At 42.1% G+C, this 17620-nt stretch overlaps 1 protein-coding gene across 1 annotated transcript; it reads right to left on the bottom strand.

Annotated features, from left to right (window-relative positions):
* On the bottom strand, nt 1-16558 carry gfra1b (gdnf family receptor alpha 1b; the record flags this gene model as incomplete). The annotated part of the gene is made up of 10 exons (XM_079292814.1): nt 1-153; nt 673-720; nt 3123-3322; nt 4217-4351; nt 5633-5742; nt 5911-6083; nt 6501-6679; nt 15052-15135; nt 15872-16180; nt 16519-16558. The coding sequence occupies 10 exons, from the start codon at nt 16556-16558 to the stop codon at nt 1-3; spliced, it is 1431 nt and encodes a 476-aa protein (XP_079148940.1).
* Between the last annotated feature and the right edge of the window lie 1062 nt (nt 16559-17620).

Genomic DNA, 17620 nt, shown 5'->3' on the forward strand with positions numbered 1-17620 from the left:
CTACAACAGCTGGAAGCCTTCCGGCCGCCGTAGCATTGGCGTTAAAGCGAAGGCCAGTGAGAGGAGCACGCCTGAGGGCTGTAAGCAGGGGAGTCCAGCTGCTGGGCTTCTGGCGTTGGCATTCGAGCTGCTAGACTCATCCAGTTGATGGTTCTGAGGGAAAAGACCACAGCTTTCGTGTTGCATGGAGTGGACAAATTTATTTTGATGAAATAAAAAAAAAAAAAAATTCTGTGGGTTTTATCGTGAATGTTTAGCTTGTATACCTACAATCAAAGCAAATTTGGTGACACAGATGGCCTCCGAAATCAGGTCAGAAATAATATTGCAGCAGAACTTCAATTTGTGCATGCAGAAAGCTGAGTTAAAACTCTGGAAACGGTTTGAACACATGGCTACATGGAAAATTCGACGTAGCAATTTAGAAACATGATGCGTTAAAAGTGTGCATTCATTCGCGCTTTCTTTTTAAAAAGCATTTAAAAGCTTTTCTTCATTCGACCGTGAAATGTTGAGCTCAGTGCTTAATATTCATTCATTAACAACCAAATTTAAGGGACCCGCATTCAAATATCAACATCTTCATCGAGCTCACAAATCTATTGTTGGGGCCCGATTGGGAACCTCGAATGGGAACCTCGAATGGAACCGACGGAGTAAAATAATTCTTACCACACATTGAGCATTATCCACTGTCAGATTTGACACCAGCTTTTGGGCCTAGAAGGAAGATACAAAGGAAGAGAAGGCAGAGAAACATTGATTTTCATTCTTTTTGGCATGTTTTCTCTTTATCAGACAGATGACACTGGAAATGGGGGGCGCGAGAGAGAGAGAGAGGTTTTACATGCAGCAAATGTCCTAAGACCGGAAGCGAACCCAGGACGTGGCGGTTATACCATATCCTGTTTGCCTGTACACATGCATTCATTTCCAGTGGCTGAATGAAGTAATACTTTTTGTCTGGAAGGTGAACTGTGGCTAAAGGAAGGGCATTGTCTTCAAAGTAAAACGAGGTCTAGCAAAACCATGATGGCATCGAGTCAAACTCCCTCTGCCACAGTTATGCAGCAAAACACACAACAATGAGATTTATGATAATGCTTTCTCGCGCCCACCAATTCCCCCAGTTCAGACCTACACGGACCTCTCTTTGTATAATCGTCCGCCTCGAGCGTAGACGTGTGCGTGTTTGTGTGAAAAGTTTGTCCGTGTTAGATCCCCTGTTTGTGCCAGCTCAAGGTTATTACAGTTTAATAACTTTAAAACGTTTCTCAGACTCCTCCAAATCTCTTCGGCCACATATGAAAAAAAAGAAGAAGAAAAAACACCCAAATGCATTTGCACCACACACAAACAAACACACACTCCGAGATACAGAGATGGAGCACAGGGAATGATAAAGTGACTCTGTGGTGGTTTAGGAACATAATAAACACTCAATGCATTGGTTTTTAAGTGGAAAGAATTCTATGAACCAGGATTCTGGAGAAGAGTGATTAATTGCTCCAAAGGAGGTCTTTCCTCCTGGAGGATGCTTCTACCGGTGATAAATCATATTATCGCCATTAAAAGCCAATATGATAGATTGTCTCCCTTAAAGTATGTGTGATATCATCTCATTTATAGCCCCGTAGTATTTATCAGAAGAGAGTAGCACAGGTCTGAAATGTGTTGCTGAAGCCAAACACTTCCAACGGAGCCGGAGTACCTAAAAGCACCTTGTCTGGTCTTGCAAAAACATGCAATTTATTATGTCAAAATGTCATAATCAGCGCATCGAAGTGATGTTTCTACAATTGCAGTCGGTATTACAAAAGTAATTACCATTTCCATGTTATTATCTGGGACTGATGGGAACATTTCTGGTGGCACTTTTTAAAATTCGCATTGGAATTTGTTCACGGTGTTTTTGAGATTTGTGAGAACTTCATCTGCCGAGGATGAGCCGAGTGATATGGACAGAAACTCCAGTGCAGCTACTAAGTAGAGTTTAGTGGTTAACAAGGCCGAAAATGAACTTTCTTGTGATTTGTGACGCTTGAATTGTTCTTGAGACGCAAGTCAGTTAATAACCAGTCATTATGCGTTATTATTTAACCATGAGCAGCTATTGTGACAAAGCTAAGAGGAATTTAACGAAACATAAACTGGCAGTCAAAAATGTGGTATATCCTCAGCAGGATACTGTGTCCCTGTGTGCACACATACACACACACACACACACACACACACACACACACAGAAGCAGACACACTACCCCTGTGGGCCATTTGTGATGTTACTGTGGCAACCAATTGGCTTTGACATGACAGCTTTGGAAGCTCTGACTCCACACCGACGGCTCATCTTTCTGCCCAGGAGTGGGGGGGGGGGGGGGGGGGGATTCTGTGCATGCCATCAGAAAAGCATCGCTGATCCATCAAGGTGACAGAGCCAGACGTCTAAAACTCCCGACAGAAGCTCTGAAAAGATCTCCACCTGATATTTAGGTCTCAATTTAGATTCAGGCATTTGTTTTTTTCTCAGAGGTTTTGGAAGCCTTCAAAATCTGCCCGGGATGAAAAGCCTGGAAGTTAATCAAAACGTTTGTTGTGGTGTGAAGGGATTTCACGTTTGTTCTTTTATTGTCCCTTAAAGTAGAGCAGAGGCACATCCACTCACTGCAAACAAAGATGAAGATAAGTAAGGTAGATATTATGATAATTGAAAGTATTACAGTATTGAAAGTAATGACGTTGCAATGTAGCGGTACCATTTTCTTTCAGGTAGGAATTCCTCATAAGACTTTGTTCATGAGATAAGTGGCGGTAGAAGCTGGCTGACAGTTAGAAATCTCGAAATAAAGAAGCTACCGGATTTGATTCTAACTGCAAAGTATATATTGTCGGTCAAATAAAATGCACTGCTGAGTGGACGAGATCGTGTCATCATGTTGTCGCTTGTTCCTTCAGATCAGTTTGTGCGTCAAAAATGACGCAAAAGTGATTTTGTCTTCGCTTCTTTCTCTACGTTAATATTTCCAAAATAAACATCAGTTTTGTAAGTCAGCAAGAAAGATACCTCCTGTAATCAAACACTGCAACTCCTCTTTCAAACTCTGTACTTTAAAGAAACGTCACCTGTAAGGTCCCACAGATGTGATATAAAGAGTCTTCATCGAGATCCAGTTTGCTCGTGTCCGTGAGTGCATCCAGTCCGTTGCTGGGTCGGTCTTTGGCCCTCCGCGTGATGCTGGCCTCTGGTACGGTGGGCTGAATCGGGGGTTGAGGCTGCCACACTCCGACATCGGTACCATTGCCAAACGCCTGGATAGCATTTCCTGCAAGAATATAGCGTATTCATTTGTGATCTTTTTCATCCTTTCACAAAAAATGATATTTTATGTTTGATTAAATGGTATGTAAAGTGATAAAATGTGTACGGATTTATGGGAAAACATGCATTCAATGTCCTTACTGTCATGAGCATTATCCTGCAGCGTACCCTCTGAGCCTCTGGTTAATAATAGAGTCTGCACATCGAACAAGATAGCAGATGTCTTTTGTCGTTTTCGGTGAACTAAGTGCAAGTGGCATCGCCCAAAACATTTCGCTCATGCGCAACTAAAAGCTGCTTATAATTGATACTTTGGATAATTGTGTAAGGAACTAAATTACTTGACCTTTCTCAAGAGCATTTTTAAAAGCAGCGTCTGCCTATAATAGCTGTGATTCGCAAAAAGGAACTCAATAACCGCCTGCAATTAGAAAACTTTATTTACGTCATGTACATTTTTTTCATCATTAATTTGACATTTAATCGGAGATACCGTTCCCTGAGCAAAAAAACAATGTGGCCGAAAACTCCTTTTTGTGATATCGAGTCTGAATCACAGTAAAAAACGAATGGGCATGAGTTATTCAGGACATTGCCATTCAATTATAATTGCTCTGTTATACTTTTAAAACTTTGAATATGAATGTGGAAAGGGCATTCATATTCACATATGAGTAGAAATACAAAACAAAATGCTCAAGGTGTTGTTGCCCGTACACAGTCAAAGTAAATTGTCTATGAAAGGAGAACACACGATAGACGGTCACATACTGTACTATTACAGCTTGCAGCCATTATCTGCCAGTCTATCATTTCAAAAGGTCAATTTGGCCTCATGCTGTGAAGAATAGTGCAATTTTGGAAGGGAAATTATAATCTCTGCCGCACTGGAACTCACGTAGGCATCGGTTGCTGGTGAAAAACTCTGCAAATCTTTCACAGTCCGGCTTGCTGTTCCCGCTGCTGCCGCAGTCGCACCACGGCGACAGGCTGATGCCGAGCGATCGCTCGTAATTCGGTGTCATCACCGTACCTGCAGCATAAAAGAGAACGATTGTTAGTTACTGTCACATTGGGCTGAGGGCTCTTTTGGTTTCACACTTCAATTTGAATGTTCAGATCAGCCAATGAGAGGGAGCTTATTCAGCATTATAGAGTGCCTTTACTTACAATTCTTTTTACAGAACTTGCAGTGTACCTCATTGTGGAGCTGTGTTATGATGCATAGATATCATTCCATTTTACAAAGGCTTCAACCGTTTAAGTTTAATTAGGCTATCGTGGCATCTGTTGCCTTTTTTTTTTATAGCAAGCATGCGATTGCTTAGGCTTATACTTATTAGCTGTGCAAGTACATGCACATTTCCTTGTGCAGAGGCCGAGGTTTGTGGTGAAGCCAGGGGGCCACTTTAGAGGGTGTTACCTGTGTGAAGTACAATATGAACGGTGTAGATTAAAATGGCTGCCTGTTGAGTTTGCAATTGGTCACAGAGGCCCCGCGTTCAAATCTCATTACGAAAACTCAACATGTTTCCTTTCTACAGAATGGAACCTGCTGATGGAAGAAAGACAAAGGAACAAAAGGAAATCAGCTCTACTTCTGCAAAGTGCTATAATTAACCGTGTAAATTAGTGGTGTAACGGACCACTGTCGATCCGTACGGATTCCTCCCCTCGCGGTTCGGCGCGCATGTGAACCGCGGATTAATTACACAGTTTGATGTTAACCATCACAGTGTGAAATGAAGTTTTACTGACGACTGTCATCCGTCGATATTTAGTCAAATATCAGTTCAGGACATCGGCATTCATGCTTTTCTTGTCGCCAATCTCTGATGATGTTACATTGTAAACGACCAACAGTCGTCTATGTTGTCAAGTGTCAATGGTTTAAGTTTTCATGACATACTTTCTCTTATAATTAGACAAAATGTTGACATGAACAGACGTGTATTCATTCATTCACAAGTGGAGCTGTGGGGACAAATTATCCAAACCTAATGTGCGAAGAGGGCCATAATCCTTTAATCGGATTAAAGCTGCATACCTCACTTCTAATCATTCGGATAACAAAGAGAAAATAACAGAAAGAACTTTGATAACCAAACGATTGACTGACAACAAATAATGTGCAGTATATGATTTGAAAAAGTGCCTTTCAGCAAGTTCATCTGATGGGTTTGACAGATTGTAGAGCAACAACAAATCTTAAGAAATACCATTAGCAGTCCAACTTTAAGTCCAGTTACCAATATAGCTTTACATTTTATCCAGAAAACTCTGCAGCCGTTTTAAAATGCCTCAGAGAACTTACCAATAAGACCCGAGTAAGACAGCAGACAGTCAGCGTAGCTCTCCCTCAGACAGCCTGATATGGAGTGAGCTTCTGGCTGACAGTTGCTGATGAAGTCGGCCAGCCTTGACCTAAAAACAATACAGGTGCAAATTATAGATGCTTATTTCCTGATGCTGTTATTATTACTGTACGAGGATAAGTGCTTGGTCACATTTATAAGCAATGGTTCAGAACATTGGACTACATATTTGGAAAAACAGATGAAGCGTATTGAGGATCCCTCTTTGCCTTCCTACCTGCAGATGTAGTTGGTCTTGCACGTGTTCTGAAGAGACAGACAGTTCGGCTTGTCTTTGTCCTCGTAGGAGCAGACGGGCACGATTGTTTGCCGTCGGCGTTCTGCACATGCCATCTGATCCCCCGCTGGACAGGAGCAGAACAGCATCCCATAGCTGTATTTAGTCGGAACCTTTATTTTGGAAAGAAAATTAAAAAATAAAGGTGTCCATTTATGTCTGCAAAACTGTCTTCTTCTTTGCTGTCTAAAAAGGGATCGTCAGATCTCCCCAGACCACCTCCGGAGGACGTTTTGCTGTGCATTTACAACTGTACTTTTATGTGGTCAAGCACTATCCGACTGCAATCAGATCACCCAAAACACACTTGAATGGCTTGTTTGAATGAGGTCATAGATGCAGAACCACTCTTGCTGCCTCCCAACGTTAACAGTAGCTTTCAGTAGAGTTAAGCGTTATGATAATTAACAGACTTTTACCGAGAGATTGGACTCCAAAAATTGCATTTTTTCCTTCGACATTTGACATCTGGTTTAGATGTTGATTCAAACACACAAAGAGCAGCTCTCAGAATGAACATGCTTAATTACCTTGTCGAAGAACTGTCGGAGGGCCTTGTGGCATTTGCGCTTGTTGCAGACCTCAGAAGCAGACACCCTGCTCGTACAGGGGTTGATGTATGCTGAGCGGTACTTCTTACACGTGTCGTTCAGGTTACAGGCCTTGGCAGCATTCAGACAGTTGTTCTCCTTTGTAGATGCCGGCTCAACTTAGGAAGAAGAGAGATACATCGTTTTATATTTCCCTCATATCAGAGGTATTACTTTCCTGCACAGGTTACATCCTAAATGACCAGTTCTTCAAACTGAAGGTAGTCTCGAGTGAATCAGATTAGAAGACAACGCTGCGGGGCAAGAGATGGACAAAAATGAAGACAGATATTTGAGTCAATTTAAGTGAAAAGAAAGAAAGGCATCATGAGGAAATCTTTTTTTCCCCAGCAATTTCTTAAAAAGATGTTACACTCCTGCTTTCCACCATCATTTGTCACTCTGTAATACCCTTACCTCGTCACTTTGTCCCTGACAGTTTAATTACAGAGCAGAAATTGCGCATTCCCATCCACAGTCCTAAGGACGTCTCTCAGTGTGCCTTAGGTGCATTGGAAAATACACCCTTACGTAGATAAAATACAATACATTTTGTCATTATTGACATGAATTATAATCCAAATAATAGGAAGTTGCTATTCATCCGAAAGTCATAGCCAGAACAAATATTTACGCAATGTCCCCAAACATTACTGTAAAAAGCTGAAAAAGATGAAAAAGCTCAACTGTATGAGAGCTGTGAGCCTCGTAGAATGCAGACATATTTTCAAACACAACAATATCTGAATAAACATCTGTTACAGAGGTTGAATGATGAATTATTGTTCCAATTTGTTGCTCCAGTTGCTCCTTTTGTTGCAGTTGCTTCGTGACACGTTTGAACATAAATTCTCTGGCTCACTTGTGTACTTCAGGTTGTTATCAGATCCCCCTCTGTGACTTCACTGAGTCTGGTGTTGATGATCAAACCTTATGTGTGCAACAGAAAACCACAGTTAGACCATACCGCTCATATTCGAAGATTCCCGTGTGTTTGTGTGCCTGTTGCTGTTTTCCTCACCACATCGTCTTATGCGTGTCATTTGAAGGCGATTTTGTGGTCCGCAGCCTGACAGAAAACACCGAAAACGTGCACCGTGAAGATACAAACACCTGCTCAGACGCTGTGCATTTTCCCTACTTTGAGTTACAGAAACCAAGTCACCCATATTTGCTTCCAGTCCCATCACAGTATGCCAATCCTTCCATCACAGCCCAGTAAAAACACTCTATGGCCATAATAATGACTCTCACATCTAATTTTTGCTATTTGTTGGTAAAAAGTCCTTCTTGCCCGACTGAGTTCTGCGCAGTAACACAAACTGTACCCTCAGCCTCGATGTGGAAGAATGAATTCTGTAAATCTGCCTTTTGAGGTGGAATTGAAGCTCACTGCACTCTTTCATGCACTACAGAATGAGTCATGATTAAATCTGAATACATTCTTGATCCTAGGGTTAATCACATATTACGAAAGCCATTACTTACATCTGACAAGTGCCTGGAGATGTGAGCTGTGATCTTTTAGTGGGTGTTTGTAGCTCTCAAGCCATAGGTGTGACAGTTCTGCCTCAATTACAGTCACCAAGAGCAAAATGGGACTCCATATGCACACACAAAGGAAAGAAAAAAAAGCATTTTTTGCATTTAATAAGCTCATTTTGGGGAACATCTTCTCTGTTTCAGGCGTACAATCCGTGTTTGACTGTCAATTACGTTTTTTGAGGGAAACATATTGTCTCCAAGAAAACTGTTTCAGTTTTTAACGTTGTACATTGAAACTAAATTCAACTAAAAACGCCACAAAACGACTTGGTTCGTTTGAGTAAAAAACATGGTTTGGCTTGAAATGGCTGTGAATTTAACACAAAACAAAAATTCAACAAAAGTACTTGGTTATGTTTCGGCAACAAAGTACTTGGTTCACATGGGACACAAACCGCTGTCTCCTGGTTGAAAGCCCTGTGGCTTTGGATCCATCCACCACCCCGACTGCCTCCCTACGTAGACTTCCGTAGCTCATTTGAAACTTATTTCAAATGATTAATCCAAGTCCAAATACCTTTCCCTCAAAACAATTTGTTGACTGTGGTTTGTTCTGAGCTGCTTTGAACTATGACTGTAATCATTAGAAAACTCATTTCCCCTGTTCCTGTACTGCTATTACTGTCTTAATGTCTTTCTGCACATGGTTATCTAAGACATGCAGCATCTCTGACAAAACAAAAAAATACAAAAAACAACAACAAAAATGGTGACTTGTGATTCATATTGTTCCAACTTGTCAGTTAACCGATACATTCATAAATGTAACCAAACATGACTCTAGTTTATTGTGTCGTTGGTGTATTGATCTTGAAGTGCATGCCAAGAACTGCAATCCGAGATGTCCGTCTGAACGTATCTTGTTCAAAGACCCACAGGCTTAAGAAAAACAAATCTCACCGTGCCGTCTTCAGTTGCAGCCCTTGAGCAAGGCCACCGTGTTGGCCATTGATGTAGACCAAATGACAAGCCAAGTGCAGCAGACACTGGAAGCTGACCCTTGACCCCTAATAGGTTGACACAAAAGACCTTTTTGAAGGACCGCCAGCCAGGTAGGGTTAAATATGAATCTCAAAGAAGAGCTTAATTATGGTGTCCTGGGGGAGGGGTGCTGCATTCACTGTATTGAACACAAGAATAAAGACTCGACTATAACTAATACCACACGAGCAAACAATGCTACAAATGTGGGCCACATGAGGTTGTGTGCCATGAAGCTAAAGGAACTCTAGATCAAGGCTGCATGGTTTACATCAGCACGCATCATGCATCAGGTTGTGCAAATCCCCTTTATTTGGTTTTGCTTGTAGATGCCGGCTTAGATGGAATAATCATCTCTTTGCACAGGATACATGGAATAAAGAGCACCAGGAGCATTAGAGCAGGTCCGTTTTAAACCTCCTTTCTCTTTCGGGTTTAATTCCGGTGCAGCAGTTCGAGATAATAATCAGCCATGGATTGCTCAAGCCTACTTCTTCTTTGTTCTCTGAACATAGGGACATGTGGTCCTAGGATTGCCCTTTTTTTTAAATCCGTGTACGACATGTAAATCCTCCCATATCCATGCAACACAGATTATAATACAGAGTATTAGTGCGACCATCAGACCAAACCTCACGTGCCAGCTGTGTGCACGGAGATCTCGATTTAAAAAGTGGATCGCTGTGGAGCCGTCTACACAGGGTCGGTTAAAGCATTTAGCTCAGTCAATGAACATGACCAGCATTGTTGGGCCACTGGAAACCAAGTAAGTAGTCGTAGTTGTGCAGAGTTGAATTCTGTTGATAGACAGAATGATATTGACAGTTCAGTTTGTTACTGTTTTTAGGTGGGTCGAGTTAAGCTTTCCCTAAAATGATGTTATAATGCAGTTGTCATTTCTTTCTTGAATTAAGGTGATTAGTCGTGCATCCCTTTCTGTAGCATCGTCTCCAAGCATCAACAAACAAACCTGTTTATGCAGATGATGCCTCATTTTAATATAGCACACAGCGAGGTGATTTTCTCAGAGGTCAAAGATCTCATCTTGCAGCCAACAGTGTGCATATTATGTATATTTTAACTGTAATGTGTGAAGAAAATGTCGAAACCAGTCCAGATTCTACAGTTCATTTTTATTTCCCTCAGAATTCACATATCCCAAATACCTAAAACGGCAACATAACTATATTGCAGAATCTTTTCATGCTGTTTAAATTAACGGTCGGGCTGCACAGTTAATCAAACATTAATCACGGTCATGATTTGGTCTTCCCACCATTAAATGAACATTAAGAACTGCAATATTGACGTTTAGAATTCATATTCCGCAAGATTTGTTCATTTTGCAGGAATGCAAAACGTTAAATTCAAAGCAGTGCTCTCTTGATTGCATTTTTTGCGAAAAAAAGTTGAGTACAATGTTAATGTGCTTCAAGGAGGACCAGTCTCATTTGGATGCAAGGATTTGTATATTAGCTGGACTGTGCAACATGAAAGTGAAAGCAGTGCTCTGTTTATGTGCAACAACAATATTTTTAACAGTGACAAAGAATGATTAATAATCAATATTGATGAAAATAAAAAATCCTGATTGTCGTCTTGGCCCTAATCGTGCAGCCCTAAATAATGGTATGAATTTGTTCCTGCTTTATTTAATCCCTCTAAACGTATCCCTCCACTTAGTGCCCTCTTCATCTCCCATAATGGAACGCAAACAGCAGTGGTCAGGGTCCACTCCTTCATGGCACCCTGCCTTCCACCAGGCTGCCTGCCAGCGTCACTAAATCCCTGCCAGTGTCCCAGTATTTACGACCAGACCCAAGACTCATTCATTAAGTGCACCCATGTAATTAGCAAAATCTCACTTAATTTATACCACACCAGCTATTGCTTTTTTTCCCCCTTCCATTTCATCCTCCATAGTCATTCATCCTGAATTCATTCAAACATAAGTGCAATGGCCTCGACATTGCTCATGTCTGTCATATTCAGTGTGATTGTGATATAAGATGAGGTTAAGGTTCAGATGACTGCAGGATACGGGGGCGAGAACATAAAGTATGAGCGTAAATCGCTGCGGCTGCACCTGACGATGCAGCGGGTGAGTCAGATATGTGGATGCCCAGGCCCACTTTTGCCTTCTATTTTTCAGAATGTCAGTTATCTACTCAGACCAAAGTGCTGGTATTCAGCTTGGCCAATTCAAATAAAAACTGTCTCTGTTCCGTCTCACCATCAGCCGTTGCCAAATGATACTATTTCAGAGGACTTTCTTTCTCTTTCTTTTGTTTTCTTCCTTCCAACTTTCAGGCATCTGTAGTTAAAACCACGAACCCGTATATTTATGAACGGATATCAATCTGAGGGATGTAAGAAAAGCAGCGAGAGGATGTGTGTGTCACTGTCAATGAATGGGAGGTGTGCAGGATCATTTGCATGTCGATGAGGATTTCTATGCAGCAGCAAATGCACACAGTAAGAATGATTAAGTGTTTGTGTACATACGTGTTTGTGCGTGTGGGTGCAGGGTGTGGTCAGCTCCCATCAAATAATTCCATATTTGGTCGAAAACCTCATCCTGTGTCACCTGCAGCCGGCAGCGTTTTATTTTCTTATCTGAAAGGCATGATTAGCTATTCCCCTGCACCAACCGTAGCCGCTTGGATGATGAGTTATATCATCAATTTTTTTTATTCGCATGAAATTGCCAAATAAAATTGTCAAAACACAGTAACAAAGTGAGTTTCAGGTATTTTACACCTCAATATTTTAAGGCGGTACCCTCAACATAAAGTCAACAACTCTCAGGAAGTGCTATTTTTTGCTGTTGTGATTTCATCCACGTTTTTCAACAGCTCAGATTACATTCAGTTTTACAGATGTTGGTGCTATCGTGTGCAAACAACCACAAGTGCTCTATGCACTGTTCAGGTATCTCATGTTATGTAAAACAAACCTAATATGCTTTCTATTATGAGGAAGGCAATGCTATGAAATACAATACGCACGCTAATAAATGTGATAACGTTTGTTTCACTTCATGCCACTGAATGCTCACCTTTTAATATTTGATTACGCAGCATCTAAGTGAATTCCAAACTTCTAATCCACGACTTGTGTGTAATATTGGGTTTCGAGCTCCCTCTGGGTAACTCGGTTGGAATAAATTGTGTTATTCTGCGGCCACAGAGGGGCAGAACGGCAGACAAAGGAGAAGTGTGTGAAAGGAAATGCCTTCAGATGATTCGCTGATATGGCTGAAAGCTGTCTTGTGTGAAAAAAGATCAGCAGATTAAAATTGTTTCTCTGATGTTCAGCTGGAGCAGTCCGGGGGGGGGGGGGGCAGTGGCAGATGACAAAGACTACAGAGGACGAATCTGTTGCTTCAGGCAACTAGACCCACCAAACGGAGATCTTTTTGCGATGATCTTTGCGATGATCATCATGGCAGACTTCTGCTCTTGTTCGCCGACTCGATTCTCTGGAAGGCTACCGATGAGCTACAGTATGAGCACAGACTGGGAGGAGTCGGGGTGGTTTACTGGGCTCTGGGCTTTCATTTTCAAAGGGAAGCATTGAGAAATAAGTTGATTCCCTTACTCGTGCAGTATATGTGCTACTCCAAAGACCCTCTTGGGATGGAATGTGTTCTTCTACCGCAGGTGTTAGCCTTGATGAGCAAATGCAGAATCAGTTCATCTTGTCTCTATAAAGTATCTTACATTCACAGTACCAAGTTGGGAATGTGATTGTACAAGATAAACCCTGCAGCAATCTGTCCTTTTCGTAGCTCTGGCTATGGGATCGCAAAACTGCAATGTCTGGAATCACCTGAAGTTGTCTTCAGCTCAGTGGAATTCAGAAAAGACTTTGAGTTTTCCTTGTTGATGGCCTCAAGTATACCCCAGTGAAGTATTGTTAAAGGCATAGACACGATGTGTTGGACAGCAGCTGTTTGTCAGCCTCAGCTGTACTTTGTGTTTGGTGCTCATTAGCAAAACGTTAGCATGCTACATTAAGATGGAGAACATGGTGAACACACCTCTTTGACATCGGTATCATAGCATTGTCATTGTTAGCTTATCGTCGTTAGCATTTAGCTCGAAACACTGACGCTCAGTCTGACAAGGATGCTGGGGTGTAGACTCTTCTTCTTCTCGTCTTGTTGCCTTTGTGTTGACAGATATTTACGTTTAGTAATGTAGTTTATATAATACAACAAAACATGTGTACATGTGAAGCGATTAAATACAATCGAATTACATCAAAAACAGGATGCATGGAGGGGTTAAAAAAGTCTGTAGGTCGCCGTCTGCTAATTTCACAGCTATCTAGTTTCCATCATCTGCTGAAACTTATTTTGAATATAAATGGACTAAATGTATATCGTAGCAAACATGGATGTTCAGCCTTTCAGTAGTGAGCATCATATTAGTTGACCCAGGGGATGTGGATGGATTCTCATGTGCATTATTTTACACTGCAGTTGGCCTGAGGCCTGGCTTAGTTGCAAACAGAAATGAGGTCACTTATGGCAAATGGATTCCTGATACCTAACCCTTTAAGTGATTTGTTTTGTCTCAGAGCCTTTGGCTGTTTACACTGCTATGCATTAAACTGGCTCTTCAGCTCCGGCTCCACCTCTGCTACTCGATTTATGTTGCTCACAAACTTGCACGTAGGTGATTTCTTATGACAGTTAACCTGCCACGTCTTCCACAGTCAGTCACTGCCTTTGATAGAAAGGTGCGTCAGCAGCAGATCGGTTTTTGAAATATATCTTCATCAAGATTAAATCATTTTATATTTGTTCAGATTCCGCTCTCTCATACAAACAACACCATGACAATTATTTTGTGGTTTAAAAAAAACATTCCCTGATTGTTCCGAGCTGCTTTTTTTTCTCTTGGCCGAACATAATTGCTGTTTTGATTTACTAGCAGTCACATTATCTGGAAGGCTTATGACTCCTGAACCACTTTCCCAAATTCAGTTTTTAGTTTTTTGCAATTCTTCTCCAGCACAGGAGACAAATCCGAAATTCCGATAAAAACATTTTTACTCTCTGTTTAAAATACAGTTAGCCATTACGTCAGAGCATGTGGAGCAGAGCCACTTTGATACACTAAGTGGATTCAATCACAGCGAGAGCCAGACAGAGAGAGGGAGAGAGAAAATCAAATGACCCTTTTCTTTTTCTTTTTTTACGGAAATAGTAGCTGGCTAGTGCCGGTAGAGACGCCCTCCTCCACACAGAAAACCCAACACTGAAGGGTGCTGCACTTGTCACACACACACACACAGCTCTTGTTCTGTCAGTGCCATTGAACGCAGACAGATAGTTAATTGCTCCTCTGTGTGTGTGTGTGTGTGAGATCTAAATATGGCCCTGCTTAGGTGTATGCTCCCAAGTCCACCTGCACTCCATTCATATTTGAGGAAATACTGCAAATGGCTTTTAGATTCGCAACAAACAGCAAGCAACATTTCTGTTTTTTTTTTTTGTTTTTTTTTTTTACAATCAAGGCATCCAGCCCTGCAAGCTCCTGGAGCTCAAACAACACAGACTTTACTCTAAAAGGGTAATGAATTGAAAACTAGCACATACACGCCACATCCAGCATTACTGTGACAGTGGAAAAACATGCCAATCCCCTCATCACTGCTTTGAAAGCTCAACTGTGAAATATACTAAATGACTGTGCTTTGTATACGGCGGGTCACAGTGGCAGATAGAAGCTTTTGTGATGGATAACGGCCGTTGAAAGCTGCAGCCTGAAACCACACAGCAATAGAAAAGAGTGGTTGTCAAACAGTGACAGATTTGTAACGGCGATGCGGTGACTTCAACTGGGTTTGAAGCACGACTGAGAAGTAATGGCTGTGTGTGTGCGAGGACTTTACTTTCCACAGTGTCCATACGTAAACCTGAGGAATGTCAGGCAGCGTAAAAGCAGAGACTTACCAGCTATGATGGGGGCCAAGCGAAAGATATCCGAGAGCCGGCTGTTGACTTGTTCATATGGCGAGTACTCCAGCAAATCATTACCTGCATGGGGGAAAAAAAGGATTGTCAACAATATGCTTGAAATGGCGCGTGTACGTTTGTGTAAACGTATACGTGGTGTGGGTGGATGTTATCTGATACTCGAACAGTAGCCCATCAATTGTACTAAATAGCTTGTCCCTTGTTAATTACTAGTATTGTCATTGCTTGTTTTGTAAACGATGTATTGTCATGTAATTACAATGTAATTACTAGGACTTGTGCCAACGGTTGAGCTTATGGTTCACTGTGTTACAAGTGCAATTGTCTCTGTCTCACATATGTTACTTTGGGGAACGAGTACAACATGCATGTGTCTTACTGCAGTTGGACTGATTTACAGGAGGAGGAGGATGAAGTAAATGTGGAAGTCACCGTATTCAACTACTCGAGGGAAATACAAAAGTCAGGTACTTGTACTTTCCATGTGCGTTTCACTTTTTGATCTACATTTCACTCCAATGCATGTATCTGACCATTTATTTGCAGTTTCAGATTTCACACCAAAAGCATTACAGTGTGAGTATGTTGTAAAAAGAATGCATCATTACAGATTAAACTACCTACTAGTAGAAATAGAAAATACTTCAATCGAATTTTTAAATGCAGGACTTTTACTTCTAAGGGGATTTTTTTATTTTTTTTTACAAAGTAAAAGGATCTGCATAATCCCACCACGGACACATTCTTTCATAGTGACCTTACGGATCAGTCAAGCGATGATGAACAGGTCGCGTACCCTGTAAACTCTGAAATATGCTCCAGAAGATGCGGAGGCAGTTCTTCTCCTTCTTCATGCCTCTCCGGCACCTGCAGTTGTTGAGCGTGCTCTGCTTCATGGCGTCGATGGCGCTGCGGCACTCGCCCTGCGCCTCCGTACCGGTGACCGCGCTGAAGTTGCTCTCCCTGCCCGCCACGCACTGCCTCATCGTCCGGTACTTGGTGCTGCAGCTGTACTCCTTCAGACATTGCTCGCTGGCCTTTACGCAGTCTGGGCGGGCGGACCGGGAGGACGAGCTGACGTCCCCCTTCAAGGTGAACACCGAGTCTGGGAGTTACAAGAGAGAGAGAGAGTCAAGAGGGAGATATTTGGGTTTTTCCGATGTGAACTAATTTGTCAACATCGCGCCACACACAGAAGAGGCTAAAAGATCAGTCAATTAACATGATTTAATTGGAGAGTCCTTAATTGTATTGTTGCCAAATAATACACAAAGAAACTTTCTGCAATCGTGCCGCAACAATCAGAGGAGATCTAACACGTTTGGCCATGTGTTTGCTGCGTGTTTTAAGTTGAACCGCAAAAGGAAGACGCGCAGTTTTCAAATATAACATACAAAAGCCCGAATATCGACATTTAACAGATGAATGCACACGGTCACTTACCCGGAAAGGACAATATCATGACAAAAGCGGTTAAAATCATTGCGCTTTTGGGGGGTTTAAAGAGGTGTTTTGTTGATTTAAAATAAACTTGTCACAATGGTCCGCTTTTCTTCGGGTTGTACATAATGCGAGTTCCTGTGGTGATGATGATGATGATGATGCTGCATCCCGTAGATCCAAAAGTGAGAATCCAAAACTCTCCAGTCCAGCAGCTAAAACCAGATCGGTGCAAACCTGCCGGAGTTTTAGACGACTGAACGCGAGTGAGACACACAGAGGGAGAGAGAGAGAGACGCGCCGGTGGCGGAGCGTTTCCACCTCGCCCTGCTCCCATCAACCCCGTGCGTCCGTGCACAGACAACGGAGCCTTCACCGGATCGGAGGACAAAACTTTACAGCCACGACCGCACAGAGTCCGACGGACTCACAGGGAAACTAAACCAACACAGTCCAACTTGATAAACGTGTCAGTTCAACTTTGATTGCCCATCACGCGTTTCAATTATACATCCCCGAAAGCTGGAGGAAAAACAAAAAAAATCCATTCCGGTTCGCAGGTGGAAAGACAAAAGCGTCCCCGTTGGATCCGGTGTGTCCTCCACTCCCGGTGACAAACTGAGAGGTTTGGGATGCAACGGGTGAGGGTGTGACGTCACGCGACTATATCTGCGCACAATCACCTTAATAGTGCCATGAACAGCCTGCATTTGCATGCCGCTATGACGGTCGAAGCGAATTGATGGCCAGCAGCGAGCAGGTTACAGCAGTAAGAGCATTTAAGCTGGATCGAGTTATGAACTCTGGGGGAAAATCAACGTTTATAATCGCCCATTATATATTTATGTAACCTGCAGGCCTGCATAACACATATTAAGTGTATTTCCTGTCGAATAGCTAAATTGCAGTGATTTTTAAGTGTCTCGGTACCTCACTATAGGCACTTTAAGTCTTTTTCCTCTCAGCTCAGCTCTTCAAATGGATGGAATCTATTAATAGCCTTCGGCACTTCAATTTGAGAGAGTGGGTGGCATACAGCCGTCTTTTTTGAAGGGTGTTTAAAAGTTTAAAAGTATTTCAATCCCTCAAATTGAAAGTAAGTGCA

This window comes from Melanostigma gelatinosum (assembly GCF_949748355.1).
Source record: "Melanostigma gelatinosum genome assembly, chromosome: 21".
NCBI classification, from domain to species: domain Eukaryota; kingdom Metazoa; phylum Chordata; class Actinopteri; order Perciformes; family Zoarcidae; genus Melanostigma; species Melanostigma gelatinosum.